This window comes from Falco cherrug, chromosome 12 (genome assembly GCF_023634085.1).
Source record: "Falco cherrug isolate bFalChe1 chromosome 12, bFalChe1.pri, whole genome shotgun sequence".
NCBI classification, from domain to species: domain Eukaryota; kingdom Metazoa; phylum Chordata; class Aves; order Falconiformes; family Falconidae; genus Falco; species Falco cherrug.
Genome location: NC_073708.1, coordinates 24031039 through 24054985, shown reverse-complemented (window position 1 = coordinate 24054985; position 23947 = coordinate 24031039). Strand labels below are relative to the sequence as shown.

The window sequence follows — 23947 nt, the reverse complement described above, 5'->3', positions numbered from 1 at the left end:
CGCCACGCCCTCCCCTCCGGGCAGCCGGCAGTGCCGGTGCGCGCCCCGGGGCACGCCGGGAGCTGTAGGCGGCCGTGTGCGCAGAGCACGCTGGGAGGTGTGGCGCTCCGACCCCCCCCCTCCCGCCGTGTTTCCCGGCAGGCCCCGCGGCGCGCGGCGTTTAAATCGGCGGCCGTTGCCCGGCCTTGGATTTCGCTGCCGCTGCAGAGCCGCCCGCGCTCCCCGCGCCATGGACTCCCAGCTGCATCGCCACGTCTGCCCCGGTCTCGTCATTAACATCCAGCGGAGCAATGGTGAGGCGCGGGGAAGGCAGCGGGGTGCCCGCGGAGTCCTGGCTGCTCCCCTCTGCCCCGTACCCCCCTCAGCAGCTGTGGGGCGGTGCTGTGGGGTGGCCGGGCTGGGCCGGGGCCTAACGCCGGCCTCTTCCAGGCTTGATCCATAAGGCGACGGTGAAGACGGTGAGCGTGGAGCGGTCCTCTGTGTCGGTGGAGTGGGCCGAGGGCGGTGCTATCAAGGGGAAGGAGGTGAGTGGCGGCTGGGCGGGCTCCCCCCGGGCCAGCGAGGCCCCGTGTGCCCGGGGGGGGCTAGGGCAGGCCCCGCGGCGGTTGCCCTTCGCCCCCTGCCGCAGCCCGCTCGGGGTGCGCTTGTTGCAGCGCCGCGCACGGTCGAAGCGCTGCGGGGGGGCCGAGTCGGGCCTCCTGCTGCGGGTGCTGGGTGCCCCAGCCCTGCTCCCCCCCGGGCTGCCCCCCTGCCTTGCCCGGTCCCCAACGGCATCCTCCGGCCCCAACGCTGTGCCGATGTCAATAACTGCTGTGGGGTGGGATGGGGCGGGGGGCTGGGTCCTCAGAGGTGGGTGTCGCTGCCATTCTGATGCTTAACAAGATCTCCTTTGGTAACCGAGCAAACGTGCTTGACCTGCTATTTATCTGGAAACATAGATGCTCTAGAGTTTAGTTGGAATCTTAAAGTTGCTGTCGGCTGGTTCTTTGAAACTAGATCTTACGCTGTTTTCTGCATTCAGACCCATTTTTTATACGACATTCAAATATGCAAAATGTGCAGATTCAGATGTAATTAATTGCTGGTTAAATTGCATGTATGTGTTATGATATTAAATGTTTATGAATATGCTTCAAAATCTAGCAATGTTCTCATATGCTTATATATACAGTGTATATATACTGATATACACTTATACATTATACTGTCCACGTAAAGGTTTCTGAGGTTTCCAATTGGGTACTTACAGATTCCATACAAATATTTTATAGAGGCTAACCTACTTGATTTTGCTCTTTTTGTGGACTTTTATTTTATTCAGGTAATTTAAGAGTTAAGAACTTCCTGGAGTGTTGCTTGTGTTGTTACCTTAGGTGAATTCCAGTGCAAGCTGCTGAGATACCAGGGTTTTTGTGTACACTTGCTTTCAACCTCTTCTGCAGGGTTAGGTTTGAAAAACTGACCCAGGAGAGTTGCTGGGTTTTGTGCTGGAGCCTGCCCTTGGCTGTCTGCCCCCGCATCGCTCCCCCTGCCCTGTGGCTGCTGAGAATGTGGTGAAGACAGGATTATGACTTCACTGGAGGGTCAGGGAGGAGGTGGTAGCTGGCCCTAGGTGAAATCGCTTGCAATAGCAAGTGAAAATGCAGGTGAATTGACTTGTGGATTAAATACTGAATCCTTCATTTCCCAAAGTCTAAGTAGCTCTTTGAAGTTTATTTCAGTAAGCGCAATCACGCAGTAAACACTTAATGCTCTCCTAGCACAGAAGTCACAGAGCAGCTGAGATTTACTAAGATTAGCAGTAAGAGATTAAAGCAGTTGATGCCAAATGTGCTTTGCGCATCTCTTCAGAAGTGCTCTATGGCACCTGCATGGTGTCTGGCAGATGAGGGTAAATGGCTTAACTAGCACATTTCTTCTAGCATATTTGGACATATAAGACTACTCAAACGGAATATGAACTACTCTCCTGCCCTTCCAGACAATTGTAACTTAGTGTTTGGCAGCAGTGGGTCAGGTTTGATTGCCTGTACTGAATGTCAAGATTAAAAAAAAATTAAAAAATGCTGTAAGTGGTAGCAGCAAATTTCCACTCTGTAAAATCCTGCCCTTGCTCTTGTAGATTGATATTGATGATGTACTAACAATAAATCCTGAGTTAGCAGAACTACCTGCTGCAGATGTGAAAGAGAACCTTCCTTTGCAAGAGAATGTAACCGTACAGGTAAGTGCTTTAAAGTGATTTGGTCTCTCCTAAGGTACTAAAGTATTAACAGCATAGGTTTTGTTATAAATAATATCCTCAGTCTTAAAGTTTGAGGTCTCTAACTTGTCTTCTCTGTCTCAAACTTTAGTCAGAAATTCTTGTTTCAGTCAGTGCTGTGCTAGGTACTTGCAGTTTACTTAGGTTACTTAAAGTATTCATTTTTTTCAGAAAGAGAAGCGTAGAACAACCCTTTCAAAAATTCCTGCTCCCCGGGAAGGTGAGAAAATGCTTTTCTCCGCTATATCCCTGTGACACAGTGGTGATCCTTCATTGTAGTCATAATATTCTAGTTCAGTGCATCATAAAGCTGCTCAGTCGGGCAATGCTAATAAAGAGCGTACTGTTTCATACCAATGCTTTGGACTCCTGAGTGCAGAAACCTTGCTAACAGATTGCTGTCCTGTTCCTGTGAGCCAGGGTTTGTTGATGTTTTGCCTTTTTCTGCAGCATTGCTGCAGTTATTCCTTCATGCTGCTTTAACTGTCACTAGGCAGTTACTGTTGCTGTGAGTTTTAAATTTTTGTATGGAGCTTTGCAAATGCCACAAACAACAAAAAGTGGCAGCTATTAAGATTGCCAGTGTCAAAATGAGTGTAAAGTGCAAGAAAGAAATAGCGGTGACAAATGGATGTCTCCTCTTCAAACAGTCACCTTAAACAGTGACTAGAGCTTTATCCTTGGAGACATTTCAGATGAGGCAGCCAAAGTGCCAGCTGGTGTGCCATGGCTCAGTGATTGTATGTCAGTACAATGTTTTGAGCAAAGCCAGAAGAGAAGATAGAGATGTGGGATTGCTAAGGAATTGTTTTTCCTGAGGTGTCAGGAGCTGGAAAAATCCCATGTTTTGATGAGATGAGGCTGACTCTTCTGGCTTTTTGAATTGCAAGTGGCAGCATTACAGGTTTATTTATAATACACTTGTGTGATGCTGAGGTTGAATGGTTGCCAATTTAATTATTCTCTTAAAGCACATAGTTAGCCAAAATGTGTGCTTTTCCATGCAGCTGAACTGTAAACAAAACATCTGGGTTTGTCTGGCCTCTTGTGCTGCATGTGTTGCAAGAAAGGAGAGCTGGTACTGGAAGACAACAGTACCAATCCCCTTGCATTGGAGAGGCAGTAATAGTCCCAGCAGCTTAATGTTTCAAAAGCTGTTCTGTACTTGAATATCTTGATCTTTCTCAAATCGAGAGAATTTTCCATACATTTTTGTGAACTGGCAAGTGGAATGATGTGGTAAAGTTATGACTGCTCTGACAGGTTAGTTAATGGAGCTGAATAGCCAGTTGGAAAAATAAGTGTGTTAATCCAGTCACTGACTGATGGAAAAGTTTCCTCAGAGGTCATGGCTTTCCTGAAGTATAGAATCTAATTGCAAATCTGAAATACCTGTTGCCTTTCCTACTGGCACAGTCTTGTCCCTGAAGATTTGCTTAGAGTACAAGAGAAGCAGCGTTTCTAGTATTCCTCAAATAATATTCCTCACATATTCCTCAAAGTTATAACTAGCCAAACCCTATGAGTGTCAGTATCTGTCCTGTTGCAAACTCTGTACTGCACCAATCTGAAAGCTTATACTGGCTTCAAGTTTTGGTGGTTCTTAGACTAAAGAAATTAAAGAAGATCAGGAGCTGCCTATCTCCCATCTCATTCAGGGAAGCGAGAGACGCAGCAGCAGTGCTTTCAGAATGAATGAAGAAACAGATATTGCTTCAGTTCTGTGAACCAATAAGAATTTTGGAGGATGCTGAATATCCTCATGTACAAGGATCACTTGGATCAAACCCATTTAGATGCAGCATACTCTCCAGTTGGTACACCTGTCCAGAAGCACTCACATTTACAGAAAAAGTGCTGCTGAGTTGTGATGAGATCAGGCCTGGACATGTGTGACAAAACCAAATGGAATAAAATGCCATCTCTGAGTATAATGAAACTGATACTTTTTGTTCCTATGCAGCAGTGACATCTAATGTCTCTGCACCTGAGCAGAAGATTCCAGGTAAAGAGTTAACAGATAGGAGCACTGAATTTTGTGGTTATGGTTCTAAGGGCTTTGATCCAGAATTGAAATTAACCTTTGGTATGAAACAGATCTGGTGTCCCCTGAAATCATACCAATTGATTTTGGATAAATTCTTGTGATCACTGGAGGTGAAGGTAGTTTTAGCTTGCATATCACACTATTTTTTTTATATCAAATTTCTTTACAAATTACATACTGAGGTGTATGTTCCAGTTCTTTCCCTAGGAAGCTCTGTGATGGACTTTTGAGTGAAGGCAATATCTTAGCATGTGACAGTGGAGACTGCCTACAAAAGGATATTTTCCAAAGATTTGCTGTTGTGATTATATAGTCTTTTAGCTGAATTTAGTGTTGTCAGGCTCCCACTCCACTGTATACCACACACACTGTGCATGGGTGCTTGTGATAGTGGGCATGATGCTGCCCATGGCCAGTTGCCAGATTGCAGTAGTACTGGTCACCATCAAACTGCTAATTCACACAGCCCTACCAGTGTGAAGCTGCAAAGAATTTCTCAGTTCCCCAACTTGTAACTTCTTCCTTCCTAGGTACTAAGGTTCTGGAACTACCATATTAGTGAGTTCATTAGTTCACTGGAACTAAATCTAGAATAAACTGTTTGCTTTTCTGCAGGGGTATATTTCATGATCACTTTTCACCAACCTGCATTGCTTTGTCCTGTACTTTGTTAATGTATCAAAGATCTGGAAAAGGTTCTTTTAACCACACAGTGTTCCCCATTGTTCTGCATTTTGTGAGCACTTTATTACTTGCAAGCGTTTGAGGCACGACGCTGACCTTGAATTCCTGTTTCCAAAGCTATGCGTGGCCGTTCCAGGATGTCTGTTATCACAGAATCTCAGTGCAGCCTCCAGGAAAATGAGATGGGGGTAGATCCCTGTACCTCTACACAAACCAGAAACAATTCGTCAGTTCCTGGTGAGTGGAGAAAGAACCCTGTGCGTCCTTACTGTGAGGCAAGATGCTTTGTGTGCATTTAATTATGTAAACTGCAAATCCCAGGGGGATGGGTAACCTCTACTCCTTCACATATAAAACAAGAAAGACCTAGAGGCCTGTTGCTATGTAAATATTCAGGGCTCCTACCTGAAGGGATTCTCAAAGGACTTTGGAAACAATGTTGTTGAATAATGATGCGCTTTATTAGCCAGAGCGCCCTGGTTATGTGTGTGGGTGGATGTGGTATCTGCTTAAAGGCATAAAGTGGTATTCACTTTATATAAAGGGCTTGAGAGGGAAGAGAAGTGCCTTAACACTGCTGACAACATGCTCTGTAACTATACTGGTAGTAGTTTTACCTATCCTGGCTGAGTGAAGCAAGAACTTGAGCCTACTTGAATTACAAAATTTTCTCTACCAGCCCTACTCTATCAATAGCTGAGGGCATGCCTTGTGTATTAAGTTCTGCAAAGGTGTTGAAATAAGAGGCTTGATACTAAATTCTTGTCTAGTTGTTGTGGCCTTGATTTGTAGCTTTGAATAAAAGCTGGTGATCAGCAAAGGATTAAAAAAAATTATTTGCAGACTTACCACAGGTTTTAGCTAGTTCTCTCTCCTGATCCAGAATTGGAGCTGAGAAATGTCTGTGGTCTATGAGGCTTTCCAAAAGACAAAATTATTCTTGACCTTTGGAATCTTCATTATTGGTTTTGGTCTGGCTTCTTTATGCAGCTGGCCAAACCAGGACTAGCAGGACGAGCTGTGCTCCAGAAGCCTCAGTGACAAATGTAAATGGAAATACAGAGGATCATCTGCCCGCTGCTAGAATGAGCTCTTCAGTGAGCCCAGGTACCAGGGAGCCAGTGGGTAAGAACTGACTCACCAGTCAGCAATGCATCACTGTGATTGCTGCTTTGTATACTACGAGACTAAAGGTTGAAAAGGTGGCTTCAGCAGTAAGGCTGAATATTTTGAGTCATTTTAATACAAATGTGTAACTGTGGTATAGCAGTATTGCCTCAGAAAAGCTGCCTTTACTTTGGAGTGGGGATGAGACTTCCTAGGTGATTTCTGTGGTAGGTAGGTCTAGTTTGGGAAGGAAGTGTTGCAAAATTAATGACCATCCTTCTGAAGGTGATTGTTTCCTGTACAAGCTGGTCAGTCAGCAGCCTGGAAAAGTTGAAATACTTGTATTGTGCTTAAAATCTAGTATGAAAATTTAATCCAAGGACATGTTTTTTTATCTAGTTCGGAGAAAATCTAACATTGTGAAAGAGATGGAGAAAATGAAAAACAAGAGAGAAGAAAAGAGAGCTCAAATTAGTGAAATCAGGACAAAACGTGCACAGGTGGAGTACTCTACTATACACCAGTAAAGGGAAAGTCTATGTTGACAGTACCACAATAGTTGAAACTAAAACATATTTTGGTCAGGCTTTGTTCTTAAAAAGCTGTATGTAAGGATGGATTGACTCTAGTTTCAGAAGTTCTCAATCTTGTGAAATATCTCTGATTGCATATAGCTGATTGTTTGGTATGCTCTGGGGCTTTTTTCTGTAACAGGTTAATTACCTTCTCTTCTGTGTTTTTTCCATGCAGGAATTTGACAGCAGCTGCCCAAACTGGGAGTTTGCACGGATGATCAAGGAGTTTAGAGCAACTTTAGACTGCCAGCCAATATCTATAACTGATCCAGTAAGTAAAGACTGAGGCCACTAACTGCAGCCTGTAGACAGTTCTTTATTTTGTACTGAAGATTTTAGCATATGAGCAATGTAGTGCATCACTGCACCTTGGAAACAGTCTGAGCATGCTGTGATCTTGAGGCATCTGGTGGTATATGTGACTTCATTTACTTTCTCTATTTTGGGCTAAGCTGCCTTGCGCTACTTTGCATATGTCACTAGTGAAGAGCTTGCGCTTTGACAATTATGCAATGATTTGTGTGGTAACATCAGTATCTTTCAGAGCTTGCAAATGGCAGAGCCTGTAACATAGTAGCTTAACTCATTTAGGTATAATTTAAAATGGACTATTGCCCTGTAACACAGTGTACTGCGTGTAAATCCTATATTAAGTAATTTTAAACTAGGTCAAAAAGCGGAGGAGCAAAAGTAAAGGTCAAAACCTAGAAAAACAGGCTTGATTCATATCTTCAGCAATTATGGAGGTAGCATTGTTTGATACCTGAGAACAAGTAGTCCTTGTCTCAAAAAAGCCTTGTTATAGTCAGTGAAAAATGACAGCATTTAAATTCAAACAAAAAAGTGGGTGTGAATTACCTTAGAACACTGAGTGGTTTGTGTGCTTGCATCCTGCGGAGCTGGGAACCAGCTGTTTGTGTACGTATTACTGCATGACAGAAGTTTGTCATTGCTCTCTGCTTCACCCAATGGAATATGCACTTTTTCAAACTCAACTGCTGTGTAGCCATGCTGCACAAATAGCTAAACTTGCTGCATCAGTAAAGAACTTCAGGTCAAAAAATACCTCTGGGGTAAATTAAAATAATAATTTGCCTGAATTTGACCATAGTTGCAATATTGATATTACAGATTTTGCTGGAAAGCTGGCCAAGGACTAAACTTGTTTCTCATTCTGATACAGAATATTTGGGGCACTTTATATAGCATAGCAGCATTTCTACCTGATATGCTGGAGTATGCTATGTAAAGGTTAATTGTTTGTAGTGTTTCTTTTGCGCTAAACAGACTTTAAGACTTGCATCCCTGCATGAGTGGGTCTGAGTACGGTGACTGGTCCACCATATAGAAAAGTAGATGTGAGGGAGCACTGGATCCTTCTCTCTGTAACACTAAGCAGGTGTGGGTATAATTAGGAAATAATTATTACTTTTCTTTTCTTTTAGATAGAAGAACATAGGATTTGTGTCTGTGTGAGGAAGCGCCCTCTCAATAAACAAGGTGAGTGTATTGGCCAAGCAGCTCTATCGTGGAGCAGTTTGACATTGCTTACTCTTGTTAAAACTGAGGGTCTTCTCTGTCAACAGAACTTCTGAAAAAGGAATGTGATGTGATTACTGTTCCAAGCAAGTGTGTCCTGTTGGTGCATGAGCCAAAGCAGAAAGTGGACCTAACAAAATACCTTGACACCCAAGCATTTAGATTTGACTTCTCATTTGATGAATCTTCTTCTAATGAAATGGTATACAGGTAATGCTTTCTTCTCACTGGGAATGACTTGCAAGATAAAAGCATGGAGCTATGGCTAGATGGCATCCTGACTTAAACTGCCACCTGAAATATTGAAATCCTTTTTGGACGAAACCAAAGGACTGAAAAGTCTAAAGTTTACTTTTGGCATGGCCTTGCTGATTCCCTAAGGATTTGCTTTTATTTGCACTTTTTGAAGAAAATTGGTGAAGCAGGGTGTGAAATGCTTGCCTTAACTTTTACCTTCTGAATATCCAGGTTCACTGCTAGACCTCTTGTAGAGACCATCTTTGAGGGTGGGAAGGCGACATGCTTTGCATATGGCCAGACAGGCAGCGGCAAAACACATGTAAGTTTTTATCAAAGGTCTCAAATTTTCTACTTCAGATAAATTAATTTAAAGCTCTTTGATGTTGATAACGAGTAGGATTGTATAAGGAGTTTGGGTCTTGGTGTTATTGTCTTAAAGTTAATACTTTGTCAGTTGTTAATCCTCTTTTTCTGTGGTTTGATGTATTAGTGGGTTTCCTTTGAGGTTGCGAGGAAAATCGTACTAAAATTCCCCCACAGCTGTTTGTTTTAAAGACTTAGGATGTCCTGACATGTTAGTGTTAGTCATGGGTATTCCTTGCCTCAAATGGCTATCGCTGCCTAACTGCAGTCTGCAAAGTGGGACTATTAGCCTACGTCTGAGCCAAAGGCTATTGTCTGTGCTGTTTAGAGCTTGGAGCCATTCCAAAGACATTAGTGATTATAGAAGAATAAACCTCTTGTTGCAGTAAACATTTAAGTGATTCGGTATTTTTTGTGAAGTGGACGAATTATTCTTAGTTTTCTCACCACTCCTTCCAGTCAACCAGCTGCAGTTTCAAGAGACCTGAAGATTGTGTTTTCTGCCACAGAGGTGACCTGCTCTGAATTTTCAACTACTGTGTCGTCTTTTGAACTTTCTTCTTCTGGAAACTATAGGGAAGTGGGAAAGTCTCTCCCCACAGCATGATAGCAGAGTCAAATCTCTTGTCTTGTTCTGCAAGAAGCCTTTCCCTCAAACCACAGTGATCTGGACTGGACTAGGCTAACCTGCCAGTCTGAGTAATCAGTTGCTGTCATTCCAGTGTTAGAGTCAAGTTTTAGGCTAGGATCTCTTATTGTTAGTGCCATGTGGTGAGCTGCAGGTATCTTCCAGCAATCCAGAAGGAAATCTGGAAGTTTATAGAAGTTTGGACATAGGCTGCCTCCATTGCCCTGGAATGGGCAGACAAACCTGCTCATCTGAGCATTGCTACGCTACAGGAATACAACTGTGAGGCACTAAAATCATAGGCAATGAAGTTACTTTCCCTTTCCGATCTTAGGGTCCTTGTACTAGTTCTGTACAATAGCTGTACCTTGAGGCTGGACTGCTGCATATTAAACCCTGGAAGATTGAGAATGTGTCATGGGATTGAGTTGTGTTTTAAATAATTGACTCTGTCTCATATCAAAGTGGCAGAGCAAATCGCCAGGATAGCACTAACTGAAATTTGGTCAAAGGAGTTAAAAGTATTGTCTGATCTAGAAGTTTGATGTGTTTTGATATCATGTGAGTTTTTGCAAGTAGCAGTGAAAATGTTACTCAACCTGTGTCCTAGAAAATGAGGCTTTGCTGCTTCTGACCAGAGGCTATTTGGCTGCACTGCCAAGGCTGTGCATTTCCCCTTGGAGGAACAGCAGCTGTGACTGTGCTGCGCAGCCTTACAGGCATTCAGCTGTTGCTTTGCATAGTCCAGATCTTCCTTCTGAATTGACAGAGAAGCAGCAAACTGATTTTTATCCTGAATTGCACTGTGTTCTAATAATCTTGCTGACACTGGAACATATATATGGTAACTTCCTCATATGTTCTCTAGACTAAAATCAGGTAGCCTGATTAAGGTACCACACCTTACCTCTAGCCTTTTCTCTTCACAGACTATGGGCGGAGATTTCTCTGGGAAAGCGCAGAATGCCTCAAAAGGCATATATGCTTTTGCATGTAAGTTGACTTTTCTTCAGATAACATCAATTTAGTGTTTGTTTTTCTTAAATAGATAAGAACTGGTTTTGTATGGTTATTTAAAATATTTCCAGTAAAAGATACATGAAGTATTTGTGTTTTCAGTAATAGGTAGTCATGTTTGTTGCAGGAGGTATGATTGGTTTTTTTCAGTTTCACAAAATATTTTCCATCCAGCCTGTAAGTTTCTAGATCCACACTTGACTCACCAGAAGATATTTGGTTTTGAGGCAAAGAGTTGACATTTTCTAGTTGGGCATTTTCTGGGCTGAACCACCTAATTTTGATTTTTCTGCTTCGCCTTTGTCTCAGATTAGGGATGGTGTTTGGGAATACCTGACTTGAATGCAACACAACCCTACCCATTTCTGATATAAAGCTTGTTATACAGAAAGCATGTGAATGTATGTTTCTTCCTGTAAGCATGAGATGCAAAAAACCTAGCACATACAAAATTATTTCAGAAAACAGATGCTTAGAAAACACAATGAACCCTGACCACTTCTACCTTCCCTTTAGAAAGGCATATTGTGAAACTTGTCTGTGTAGCAAGGCAGTTGAAATGAGCAACTGTTTGTTAGTTTCTGAAAATTAGTTATGCCTGGCCCTGAAGGAAGCTCTGTTTTTCAGCTCAGAGTCTGAAGCCTAATTGTGAAAACTGCACTGGACCCATCCAAAGGGTGAACTAATCTGGTATGCTTCCTCTAAACAGCAGCAATGCTGGTGCTCAGAGATTCATGTTTTCTAGGCTCTCCAAAGAAGTGCTTGAAACTCAGATAAGCGACTTTCAGGCCTGTCCAAACCAACAGCAGATCCCTGGGTTTTTTTCCCCCAGATCAGTAAGGATTGCTGTCTGCGGGTGACACTAGCAGTAGAAACCTCCATATTCCCCTGGATGAGGAGGATGTTGCTGAAACCATTCTCCAGATGGTAGCACAGGACTAATTGTTTCACTAGCATTTGTTTAGGATGACTGTCATTCAGCTGCTAGATACTGCCTTATGGCTGTACAATATTTGAAAGTAGATCAAGTAGCAATTAGAATTAGTTTTAAACTAGTTCACTAAACTTCTGCCTTTCCTCACTAGCACAAGATGTCTTCCTTCTCCTAAACCAGCCCAGGTACAGGAGTCAGAACCTGGAAGTCTATGTGACTTTCTTTGAAATATACAATGGCAAGGTAAGAGTTTTCTTAAATCTTGACCTGGCTGGTTGAATGCTTCATAAGTAGCTGAGTGAAACTTACTAGGTTCTGTAATAGTCTGTTGTTCTTGATGTGTTTGGAATTGATTTGGAAGGCTATGTTAACAAAGCTATATAGAAACAGCACCTTTAAAAGGAGACCTAGTTCAGATTTTCCTCAATCTTGTTGCCTGGATATAGGTGTTTGACCTCTTGAATAAGAAGGCAAAGCTTCGAGTCCTGGAGGATGGCAAGCAGCAGGTCCAGGTTGTTGGTCTCCAAGAAAGACAAGTCACCTGTGCTGAGGATGTCATCAGAATGATTGAGATGGGCAGTGCCTGCAGGTTTGGTGCCTTAAAAACCATTAAGTAGTGTCCTGTTGTATCTTCATGTCTAGAAAAAATACACAATGTCTGTATCTGGTGCTTTGGGAATTAAACGGAAGCTTGCTGTTTCCAGTAATAGGCAGACACTGAGCAACACCTCTGCATGAATACAAGAAGGTGGTTACAGAATAAAGGGCTAGCAGGAATGGGTTTAGCCTGCCTTCCATAGAGAAGGTCAGAGTTCATGGTTCATATGTCCTCATGTAACTGTAAGAAGAGAGAAACTAATCACATGAGGAGATGGCTGCCCTGGTGCTATAGCTAAACAGCAGTCTAGCTGTTTTCTAGAAGTATCAGATAGTTTACAGGAACACGGGGAACTAACTGCCTGTGGGCTTGTAAGATCAAGGAAGAGCAGCTGGCATCAACTTACAGCTGCAAAAAATTTTTTGGCTTAACTGCAGGCCAGATGAGCAATTCCAATGGCAACGAACAAAAATGCTGCATGTTGTTCAGGGATCTTGTCTAAAGAATCCTTGAGAGCAGGTGCCAAGGGACAGCCACAGGCTTGGCTTATTGTTCTGGCAGGAAGGCTGTGGTGGGGGCTAAAATCTGTATTACCCAATCTTATCTGTCTCTGCTAAGTTGCAACTGCTGTGAAAACATTACTAGGCAAATGAGAACTTGGCTTCTGTATTAGACTGCATATGCACATCCTGTGAAAGCTTATTCAGCACTCTGCTAGGCATGCCTTTTCGGCTAACAATTCGGTCCAGAACTGTTCAACACTTCAGACTCCTGCCTCACTTTAGGACAACCTCCCTCCCTTCCCCTGGCATTAAAGACACAAGTGATACCGAACCTGTCAGCCTTCTTAGGGAGTAAATGACAGTGAAGGTCACAGGGAGGTTTATGGTAACTTGTAAGACTCCAGCCTGTGTCTTGTAGTGATGGGGCAGGTGCAGCTGCACAGCAGAGGTGAAATGCCAAGCCAGCTTGGCTGAAGAAGGGGATTTAACATGACTGTAATGTGCTAGCACAGCTAATGCTGTTTAATGGGAAGCTTGGCTGAGCTTGCTGTGTAATGGCAGATGCATTAGGAAAATGACATGTGCCCTGCTCTGAGGCAGGGACATGCGGTGCTGAAGGTACGTCCTCCAGCTCCAAATGCATGTAAGGCATTAGCAGTCAGAAAGGCATTCCAGTGTAGGCCAGCTGAATTGAGCCAGGCAGCTTAAGTAGCCTTAAATCTCTACAACTGGGGTGCAGGTTCATGTTTCTTACAGCAGTCCTTCTGTGCTCTTGTATCAGAGGTAATTCCGGAATTCAGGCAAACTTGAAGTATTAATGTGTGGGATAAAACATGGGAGGTTAAACAACTTAATTGAATGGCTGCAGGTCTTGCCTAGTGCTGTCAGGACCTGTTGTGCCTTCTGTGACACAATTCTAACACTTGTTTGCATCTTTGCTGTAGGACATCTGGGCAGACTTTTGCAAATGCTAGCTCTTCACGGTCACATGCCTGCTTCCAAATCCTACTACGCCAAAGAGGGAAACTGCTTGGCAAATTTTCCTTGGTGGATCTGGCAGGAAATGAGAGGGGTGCGGACACATCTAGTGCTGATCGGCAGACACGAATGGAAGGTGCAGAAATCAATAAGAGCTTGCTGGCTTTGAAGGTGAGTTATAGATCAGGGAGCAAATAGTGGTAATCAACACATGATTCCGTTCAACTGTACGGTTATCTCTTCTGTTTCTTTCCAGTGCAGGGGAAAAGGATAGCCAAAAAGATCCTAGTTTAGTATGTTAACAACCCTGAAAATGGTTAGAATGTTTCCAGGAAAGCAGTGCAGTTTTGTCAGGCCAGACACTGGTACAGCCATTTTGAGCTTCACTGGTCTTTTTTCTTTGTGATGGATATACCAGCTGTCCTGTAACAGTCAAATCTCTGGAGTATATTTAAAAGGCTACGAAGCACTTGCAGAGTAATAGAGATGACTATTCTCTAGCCTGTTGGGTTTACCAGCAATTGGTGATAGCTTGCAGAGCGGTTTGAGAGGAGATGCAGACATTGCATTCACAAGGCTTGTCTTTTTGTAGGAATGTATCCGAGCTTTAGGGCAGAACAAGTCTCATACCCCTTTCCGGGAGAGCAAGCTGACCCAGGTGCTAAGAGACTCTTTCATAGGAACAAACTCAAGGACCTGTATGGTGAGTATGCGCGTGGCACAAACACACACGCTGCTTATGGATTCTGCAATGTGACCACATAGATGCATGCTCCTCTAGAGTGAGAGGACTTTGAAGTCAGAAAGCTTCAATTCTCTGCAAAGAAAAGTCAGTTTCCTCTTCTCACCCACGGTGACTAAAAAACTGGTGAGCTGTGCCCAGCTCCAGCAGCAGCAAGGCTGCCAAAGTCAATTTCATGCAGTGAATCTACAGTAGAGCCTGGAGTGCCCTCAAAGGGCTTTGCTTCCTGTGGAGGGTGCAGCATGGTGGATGTACACGAAGCCAGTGGGAAGCTGGATACAGGGCCACTGGCATGTCCTGCAGAAGCTATATAATTAAAAAAAAATGGACCTGACAGAATATCTCAACTCTGACCCTTTGTCCTAATGTGTCCTAGCTGTCAGCTGAGATTTGTAGGACCATTAACATGAGCAAAAGTCAGATGTGGGAGTCACTGAGGTCTTCTGTTCTGTTTGCAGATAGCAATGATTTCTCCAGGCATGAGCTCGTGTGAGTACACCTTAAACACACTGAGATACGCTGACAGGTAATGGCCTTTCTAACTTGGGGATTCTACTGTTGTTGCAGAAGGCGTTTTGGCTGCTTTTATTCTGACCTTTGAAATCTAGTTCTCTTCTATTGCTTGTAATGGTAATTTGGAGGTTGGTTGTTAAAAGCAAGTTATCTCAGAGCTGTCTTATGAAACTAACCTGGGTGTTCTATGTGTGAGACATAATAGAGATTGTATAAAACCATGACTGTCTCCTTTCCTCAGAGCAGTCTCTCATGCCAGACTTCAGACTGCCCTGGTTTTTGTAGGAAGTTTACACTGTCCTCAGTGGTTACCTCCATGCTCTTTACTTTTTTTTTAGTACTTTGGGTTGCACCTGTAAGGGTAGGCTAAGAATGTGGCCCTGATGTGGCCCTAGAGATGGCACAAAACACTTGGTGTTCTTGAGGGACTTTGATATGAACTAATAGGGTATGGCACCTTGGATAATTTGGGTAAATCTAAAGGACCTAGAGAACTCAAATGCCTCTAAGCAGATGGTGGGAGTGTGTTTTGAGGGCCACATGGTTGACTTTGGGTACCTGCAAGGCAAGGCTTATATTTGCAGGGACTGAGCCCCAAGTTTCCCTGGGGGGTCTTGCTGATACCTGGAACACCTGTAACAGAGTAGTGAGTGCCTCCTGGTCTCTCCTTTACATGCCCCTGCACCTCTCCAGTGAGGTGACAAGTAAAAAGACACTTGCACGTTTCAGGCTTGGTAGCTTTCCTTCATTTAGTTCACAAAAGGCTGCTTAGTTCCTTCCTGGAAAGCATTCCACTCTGAAAGGACATATGGTAATTCTTGTTATAAGCATTCAGGAGCACTGTGAATCTTGACATATTCACAGGTGTGGTTCTGGATTGAAGTTGCTTTTTTTTTTTCCCCTTCTGGTGGACAGTCATTCCTGCTCACCTGAAAGTACAGTACAAAGTGCTACATCTGACTTGGTGTACTTCAGCAGGATTCTAGTCTTGAGTTGGGCCCATTGGGTTCTTAGCCAATGTACAAGGCAAGTTCAAGCTATAAGAAAGGGGGTATTAGGCTGAAACTCACTGGAAATATGACGCTGACATGAGTAACTGGAATGAAATGGCTGGCTGGTGTCTGACACCTACCTCTAATACCATGTCATCAGCCATGACTTTCATCCTTATTATAGACCTGTTGTGGCACAGTGGGTCTCCGGGGAAAAATCAACCTTATTCCTTTTCTTTCCATACTAAGTTCTCTCAGTTGCTCATGACAGACCAAGCTGACATGTGGAAGACAGCTTCTGTGAAAGGCTTTGCTGGCAGTTAGCATTGTGTACTTGGACATTTCTCTCCAGGAGGGGTCCCAGATTTGGCATGGAGATAAACATTTCTCAAGCTTTCCTTCCTATAAGCCTCTGGGGTTTCTGCCCGTGAGCTTGTTCTGGGGGTGGCAATGTGCAACTTTTAAAGTGCAGCTGAATGTTTGTTGCTGAGCACTGATTGATTGTGGTAGCTGTTTTGTGATGCTGTAGCCTATAAGCTGCTGGAAGATTCACAAACTTTCTTGTTGCAGAGTGAAAGAGCTCAGTCCTCATAATGGAGGTGGTGAAACACGGAATCAGATGGAGACTGAGGATGAGGAAGGGACCTGTGCAGAAGGCTTAGGTCTTCAATACAATGTATGTGTGTGCAGCTGGCTGAACAGACCTCAAAGCTGGGCGCAACATTCTGTTCTTACTTGGACTGTTTCTTGCAGCTCTCCAAGGATGATGATGAGGACTTCTCTCCCCACATGTCCAACTTCCGTGAGGCTATGACTCAAATTAACGAACGGGAGGAGAAGCTTGTAGAACAGCTTAAAGAACTGAGACAGGTATGTGGAAAAGGCAAGCCCAGCCCAGGATGCCTTCTACAAGTTGATAGCAGCTTGCCTTGTCTGAGCCAAGCGCTCCTGGGGAGGCTGTGTGCTGTAGAGATGCAAGATGCTGTACAATGCTGTGCGTTTTTTTTTCCTCACTGCCAACTTTTTTGTGTGGTTTCCTGCACAGCTGGTTCGGTGCTTGTGGCCAGCCAGACCCCTTTCCCCTGTACAACCCCCTGGCAACCTCTCTGTGCTGCCAACGAGCACTGACTGTTACTGGTCTGTAGAAGCTCAGCTCTGTTGATTGATGTGCCAGATCTGAAAAAACTTTCTGGAAAGTCAATTTCTCATTACTGTTACCCTTGTAAATATAGCGAATGGCTACTGAACTTGACTACCTCTTGGGAATCACGGAGCAACCAGACTATGATCTTGAGACCTTTGTGAGCAGAGCCAAGTACTTCACAGAGGAGAGCTCAAGAAACTTCCTTAGTGTCAGAGGTATGTTAGTGTGTGTCTCAGACTAGTGCTGTCACTAATCTTTTTTCAAAGACCTGAAAGTAACACCAGTATACCTGTGGAGGTTTGAGCACCCAGTCCTTCTGCATAGCTTACGGTTCAGATCAATTTTCCTAGGTGATCTGAACAGATCTGTAACGTCCTATTGTATGTACTACCACCCGCTCTGCCTTACAGACCAGGGAAGTCTGGCCCTCTGGGATGGTTTGATTAGTGGCATCTAGTTTGAACTGCAAACTGCAGGATTGAAACTATCGATGAGTAGAAATGAACAAGTACAGCTGAAGAGCTTTGTGGGACCATGCAGGATTTGAAGCTGGCTGAGCAGTTCTTGCCCAGGCCCCCCGTGGCCCTTGCAGAGCCCTGCTGAGGGGGACAGCTGGGCTGGGGTGTTCAGTGTCTAAGTCAGTCACCCTGTCACTCCTGTCTTTCTGTACAGAAACACTGGATGCCCTGGGGGCTGCCATGCAACTGGAGGAACAAGCCAGCAAGCAGATGAGGTGGTGGAAGCCTTAGTAAATACAGCAAAACCTGGTTCACAAGCAGTTTTGTGTATGTCTTACATGTTTGTCAGTGGTGTGTGTAACTCCTGTTTTAAAAAGCGGTAGAGTGTCTGCAGGTCATGTGCCTGAAGGCAGTGAACTTGGCAGCCTCTGTCTCCTCATGGCCAGGTATCAGGCTTCTAGTGGAGTGCTAGAAGCAACTCCCATGCAAGGCTTGGGGAAGGGGGGGCTGGGGAGTCTGCTAGATGTGTCTAGCATCTGGCCCTTTGCTAGTGACAATGGTTTCATCTAATAGAGCTAGATACACATGTATAGTTTCCTAGTGTACATATAACCTTTCCAGATGTGCTTGAATCATTGCAAAACTTGCAAGTCTGGCTTTTCTAGAAAGAAAATGTACTATATGTAATTGTAAAAAAAAAAACAACCAAACAAACAAAAACCCCAAAACCCATCAACCTAGTATTTTAAGAAGTTTGGTAAATAAATATTCCTGGATTTAATTATCTTCTGTCTTAGAAAATATATTTCTTGTTGATTTTGGTGAAGTCTGACAGCCCTTAACAACTGGCTGCTGGTGATTTCTTGAAGTTTCTCTTTAAAGCCTTTACACTTGGAATGTTTACAGAAAAATCACTCAAAGTAAATTTTGGTTCTTAATGTTGAGATTCTGCTGGGTAGAATTAGTTTATCAAAGGTTTAGAGGGTACCTATCCTGCACCTGAGCTTTGACTCTGCATGTAGTGAGTCATTCAGCTCTTATGACATCAGGTAAGTAGGAAGGGCCCTGTGACTCTCGTGTACCATGGGAATTTACTTGGGCTTTGAAGATGGCTCCAGGATGCTACTTTTTTTTCACATATTTCCCAGGGCTAGCATGCCACATAAAACACACATCTTCAGCAGTCCACCAAAATCTGTATCTGAGGGCAGAAGTGCAAAGCTGTCCCTGGCTCAGGTGCAGGGAGGTGCTGCCATGGCCCTTGTGTGCAACCTTGGTCCAGGTGGCCCTACACAACCTGTCCTCTGGGAAGGAGTAGACAGGAGGGGTAGGCTGAGGGAGGACAGATGGGAGGCATGTTTCCTGTTTGTTCAGCTCACTCCAGGGTTTGTCTCTGAAAGGACAAATGGCCCTGTGAGCTTGGGGCCCAGCAGCCATGCAAACATCAGATTACAAAGGGATCCTTCTGCCATTACTCCCTCTTTCCCTAGACCCCCACACTGGCTTGCTTCCTGAGCTGCCTTCTCCCCTTGAAAGTGAAGGGTGTCATTTTAAGTGACTGTCCCTAGCTGTGCACATACCTGCTGTGGACTGCATCCCTGCCATGTCTCTGGGGATGTCTACTGTATTGGAGACTAGTTCTTCAGCCTGGACTGGATCCATTTTTGTGTACCAGGTCTCAGGACTGTCCTAGGAAAGGCAGCAGAAGAGTCAGGATCTTAATGAAATGTGGGCAAACAGCAGTGACAAGCAGCTAGAGAAGGGATACTTCAACGCAGACAGCTAGGGCACTTTGTGATCAACAGTTTAGGTGCTGGGCACAGTGTGGGGCCGAGTGCTCTAAGGGTCTCTAAATCTTCAAAGTGGGCTGGTACTTGGGCTTTGCCTGCATCGTATTCAGATGGCACATCCAGAGTAAAAGGGCTGTTGCTGTTACACCCTACTGAGTATGGACTAAAGCAAAGCAGTCCTGTTTCACTTCGGATATTACTACCCTTGGGTTATCCAGCCTTGCCCAGTGGTGTCTTGGGATAAGTAAGGGTGGGCCTGGGTGCAAGGAACAAAATGTTGCCCCTTGTTTGTCCCACCCTACCCTGACCTAACATTGCTTACTGCTTTGTATATTTACTCCAGGAGCTAGTCAGGAGGGACCTGATCTGGAGGAGCTCAGGTTACCTCTTGCCTCAATGGCCTTTCAGCTCACACTTCTGACATCAAGTTCCCACTGTCACAGAAGCAGCAGTAGTCTGAGATCCCTCCTTGCTCTGTCTTGGGGCTGAGTCAGAGCAGTTCTCTTCCTGAACACCTAGATTTGAGGGTGAACGCTTCTCAAAGGATGGCTTGGTTTATTTTTGGGTACTTGTGCAAGACTGGATTTCTTGTGAAAAGAAATCCAGTCCCTGCAAAACAGACCAAGGTCCTAGGGCCACTAATAAACCCTGTAAGGATGGTGTGTTTACCATAAAATGCTGGAATAGTGTGTGTCCTAGTGCCTTCTTTATGCACTCCTCCATGAAGGGAAATGCGTGGACAAAATACTGCAACAAAACAGAGAGTTGGTGTGTAGGGAGAAGGGATGTGAGTGTATGTATAGAGGGTAGAGCTGCCTGGATGGTGTGGCTCCCGATAACCTGGGTCACACGTCAGCAAGTCCCTCACCCACCTTCTTTAACGCTGGTGCTACTGATGGCACTTCATGAACACCCAAGAGGAACTTGTGGGTCCCTGCTCAAGCATCACCTTGTTCCCTTCTGTCCTTCCCCCAGTGCCAGTTCCCACCTTCATTGACAAGAGGCGGGAGGGTGTTTCAGTGAAATGATTGCAGCGCAGTGGTTGCTAGCAGGTTCATCCTGCCATGCTGTCAATACCTGCTCAGAAGAACTGATCCTCTGCATGACCAGGTAGTTTTCTAAACCCTTTTTCACCCTGAGCAGCCTGTTCTCAGCCATCACTTACTTAGCCCTTCATATCTACTGACAGCATAGTCCTTCCCTGTGGCTGTTACACAGGCAGAGCTGTGCGAAGGCAGGCCAAAACCCTTTACCCAGCACCAGCAGGAAAAAAACAACCTGCTTATAATTCTGTGCTAGTGTCTTGCTCCAGGCAAATTGTCATGGTTAGGCCCTTAGCTCTGTCTGTGCTCGCTACCCAGGACAGAGGTATGAGGGCTAACACTGGCTTCCCAGCACCCTGTGTGTGGAGGGGAGGCAGACAGGAGAGGAAATACTGCTCTTCCCTGAAGGGTCACTCCTGTCTTTGTGAATAAACCTGTGTCTGCTATGCTTAGGAGAAAAAACCAAACCATAGTGTAGGGAGCCTTTCTGCTCGGGTGCTCTGGGAGCAGACCCAGTGCTATGATGTCCACTGCCATGTACCACCACACTCACCTCCAGGGAGATGCTGGCATGTCTCTGGCTGGCCACGTGATCCACGTTCCCCAAAGCAACCATCAGGCCATGTACCACTTTCAGATGGATCAGGTCTTCAGCCACTCCTGCTAACTCCTTGGCTGGTACGCTGCAATGAGACAGGCCATCATCCCCTACCCCATATGGGGGAAGAAGGACACAGCAAATTAGGTCTGGGCCTCTTGGTGCGACCCCCAGAGAAAATGATGTTCCTACCCTGCCCTAGCGGCACCAACAGACAGAAGTGTCTCAAAATAAACACTGCGCACGGATTAGCAATCATCTAACGTGTGGGCTTGCTGAGAACCATTTTTTTAATGATTAGCAGGAGCTTTCTTGTGTGTATTCAATGTAGCAAGTTACTTGTGCGACTATAAAGAACCCAGGCCCCAAACACTACCATCATTACTTCTGTGAACATGTCCCTGGAAGACTTGTGTGTCTCCGTACCCACCAAGGGTTTTTTGTCATCTGCTTTTGCAGGAAAAATGTTCTGATAGCACTATCTTGTGGACACTGCAGGAAATTCATACCGAATGAACATTTTAGCACAAACGGCTGAATTTCCGTAAGGGCTCTGCAGTCAATCATAGGCGCTAGATTCTTCCATTGGGTGGCTGATGTTAAATAAGGGTGTTTCACTGCTCACTGTGACTCCCAGCTATGTGGAGAATACAGTGGCCATAAGCAATACAACACTCTTCAGCCCTGCGGTGTGGCAGGGTACACACATTGCTGCCAGGTCTAGCCATAAAGGGGACACTGTGACAACACACAGGGCCAGAGCAGATAGGCATCTCCCTATAAATAAAACTTCAAGCCAGCTCCAATATCAGCAGCAGGGAGGGTCTGATCACTGCTACCTGCAGGCAGCAGCTCTGCCCCATTCCTCAACACATCCCATCTCTAAAGAGCCCAATACTGGAAATTTGGCAGAGCTGGGGTACGAGAGCAGTGCCAGAGGTGAACGGGTGGATGCTCCCTGGGAGGAACATTCCCAGTCCTTTCCTACCCAAAGGAAGCCACTGCTCTAAGGTCCCTTTTATGCTCCTGTACATTTTGCTCCAGAGTTTCTTACCCAATGACTTTTGCAGCAGCTGCCTGCTTAACGTACGCCAGCACAGGCTCCCTCAGACAAAGTCTGGTTGGGTCTGCATGAGGAACATTAGAAAGGTGAGAATGATGTTTTCAAACACTTCTAAGATGTTAGAAGGGAGGGGAGGTGAAGTTACACTGTTAGCATGAAAGAATGATGTAGTTTTCCAGGAAACATGCCTTAGGAAAACCATGTGGCTGTATATCATACATAGTACCCTGCGTGTGCATGATGGACACAGCTCAGCGAGCATAGGCTGCTGCATCAGGGGGAAAAACACCCGTGGCAGGACCTGCTCACCATCCCCATCCAGCAGCAGCCCTGCAGCGCCCTTGCCTCAGGGGACAGCCCCTGCGCCTCCCCTGAGCCCTGCAGGAGATGGGGGACCCTGGGAGAGCCTCCCCCGGTTGCCCTGGCAGGCACAGCCTGCTGTGCGCTCGGGCCAGCTCCTCAACCTTGGGCGCTCTCACGGCGGAAGGCAGGCGGTTTCTGGCTGGCTGCAGCCAGTAACGCAGCCAGGCCCTTCAGCCGGGCGGGCCGCGCCTCCAGGGCCGCGGGGGCCTTCAGCAGCCGGGTGGGTGGAGGGGAGAGAGGGGAGCGGGTCAGCGCGGGGCCGGCCCCCCGGGGCAGGCGGGCGAGAGGGGCCGCGGTGCTTGCGCGGGAAGGGGACAGGGGTTTGCTGAAAGGAAACAGCGGCGGCTGCACCACCGCCGGTGACACCGCGACCCCGCCGCCATTTGTTCTGTCTTTGACCAGCGTAAGGGCAGCTCCACCGAAATGGAGCCTCAAAAAATTCCTCGACACTCGTGCCTGTTCCTCTCCACGGAAATCTTTAGTAAAAGGCGAAAGATTTATACGATCTGAAGAGAAACCAGAGTATGACTTTCGCCCTCCACCCCGCCGCACCGGCCGCCGGCCCCGCGCCCCACAGCTCAGGGCGACCACCTCCCGCCCGCCCCCGGTATCGCGGGCCCCGGCCCGCCCCGGCCCCCGCCGCGGCCGCACAAACCAGGCAGACCCGGACCGGCGGCGGGAGCAGCGGCGGCGGGCACCGGCAGCGTCGCGGTGCGGCCGCGGTGCACCCTGGGTATGCAAAACAGCCGCCGGGTAATGAGGCACATGCTAATGAGGCGGCGGCGCGGTCGACGGAGGCGGCGCAGAGGGGCCCGAGATGGGCGGGCTCTGCTGCTGCCCCCCTCGGTCCTGCAGCGGATCCCTTCCGCCGCCAGCCCCGACCCCTCAGCGGATCCCTTCCGCCGCCAGCCCCGACCCCTCAGCGGATCCCTTCCGCCGCCAGCCCCAATCCCGCAGCGGGTCCCTTCCGCCGCCAGCCCGAAGCGCGACGGCTGCCCCTTGCTACTGCCGCAAGCAGGTATGCAAGGCTCAGTTGTTTACTCTCGCTCTGCTTTTGACCAAATAAAGAACAGCTCCACCAAAATGGAGCTTTAAAAAATTTCGACAACACTCGTGTTTGTTTCTCTCCACGGAAATCTTTAGTAAAAGGCGAAAGATTTATACGATCTGAAGAGAAACCGGAGTATAAGTGCGCCCTCCCCCCGCACGCATACCCAGCCTCGGCCGGCGCCCCACAGCACACGGCGACCATTACTCGGAACCCCGCCGCCCTCCGGCCCGACACCGGCCCGTCCCGGCTACGACACCCCCGCTGGGCCCCAGACCCCGGTGCCGCCGAGCGGGGGTGCCCGTTGCCGGTGTCACACCGCGCCGCCCGCGGGGCACCCTGGGTATGCTAATCGCAGCCATTGCGGTGAGGGACATGCTAAGGGCGCGGCGTTGCCGGCCCCCGGCGCCGCGGCACGGACGGGGACAGCGCTGAGTTGGAGCCGCCGGCGCCAGCGAGCCGAAGCGGGAAGGACCGTGTTGCACCCGGGTTGGGTCGTATCGTCCCCGCGGGCAGCGCCGCGCAGAGGCCAAAAATCGGCTCCGGGGGAGGCCACCGGCCGCCCCCACCGCCGCTTCGGCCGCCACGGAGCGGAGCTCGGCGGCGAGGGCGGGGCGCGGCTGGGCCCCGAGCGGTACCGACTGGGCCTGCCCGAGAGCCCCGCGGGGCCAACAGCGCCGGAACGGCCGGACAGCGCTGCGGAGCCGGCCCGTCGCA

At 46.7% G+C, this 23947-nt stretch overlaps 2 protein-coding genes and 2 non-coding genes across 11 annotated transcripts; 1 reads left to right on the top strand and 3 right to left on the bottom strand.

The window, feature by feature from the left end:
- Nucleotides 1-118: 118 nt before the first annotated feature.
- KIF2C (kinesin family member 2C) lies at nucleotides 119-18271 on the top strand. 2 transcript variants are annotated; one of them, XM_027802663.2, is made up of 21 exons: nucleotides 119-293; nucleotides 430-524; nucleotides 2123-2224; nucleotides 2435-2483; nucleotides 5112-5231; nucleotides 5985-6101; nucleotides 6501-6601; nucleotides 6852-6947; nucleotides 8122-8176; nucleotides 8263-8425; nucleotides 8684-8774; nucleotides 10376-10439; nucleotides 11549-11640; nucleotides 11844-11986; nucleotides 13443-13647; nucleotides 14069-14179; nucleotides 14677-14744; nucleotides 16294-16399; nucleotides 16477-16593; nucleotides 16956-17082; nucleotides 17540-18271. In XM_027802663.2, exons 1-21 carry the CDS (start codon nucleotides 230-232, stop codon nucleotides 17614-17616), a joined length of 2163 nt encoding a protein of 720 aa, XP_027658464.2. In that variant the 5' UTR covers nucleotides 119-229; the 3' UTR covers nucleotides 17617-18271. The 2 variants fall into 2 exon arrangements, with proteins under 2 accessions (XP_027658464.2, XP_014133973.2); XM_014278498.3 differs by lacking the exon at nucleotides 5985-6101 and having other exon boundaries at nucleotides 122-293.
- Nucleotides 5065-23344, bottom strand: ARMH1 (armadillo like helical domain containing 1). Of its 7 annotated transcripts, XM_055725242.1 has the most exons (6): nucleotides 22838-23344; nucleotides 21811-21883; nucleotides 20712-20866; nucleotides 19785-19862; nucleotides 18906-19014; nucleotides 11963-12035 (listed from the first exon to the last, which is right to left on the bottom strand). In XM_055725242.1, the coding sequence occupies exons 3-6, from the start codon at nucleotides 20772-20774 to the stop codon at nucleotides 12007-12009; spliced, it is 279 nt and encodes a 92-aa protein (XP_055581217.1). In that variant the 5' UTR covers nucleotides 20775-20866; nucleotides 21811-21883; nucleotides 22838-23344; the 3' UTR covers nucleotides 11963-12006. The 7 variants fall into 7 exon arrangements, 1 of the variants encoding a protein (XP_055581217.1); XR_008734819.1 differs by lacking the exons at nucleotides 11963-12035; nucleotides 19785-19862 and adding an exon at nucleotides 5065-5198 and having other exon boundaries at nucleotides 20700-20866; XR_008734818.1 differs by lacking the exons at nucleotides 11963-12035; nucleotides 19785-19862 and adding an exon at nucleotides 5065-5198.
- On the bottom strand, nucleotides 22594-22708 carry LOC129737240 (U5 spliceosomal RNA). The gene has a single exon (XR_008734843.1). It is a non-coding gene; the product is annotated as a U5 spliceosomal RNA (small nuclear RNA).
- LOC114015390 (U5 spliceosomal RNA) lies at nucleotides 23254-23369 on the bottom strand. Its single transcript, XR_003559294.1, has one exon. It is a non-coding gene; the product is annotated as a U5 spliceosomal RNA (small nuclear RNA).
- Nucleotides 23370-23947: the final 578 nt, after the last annotated feature.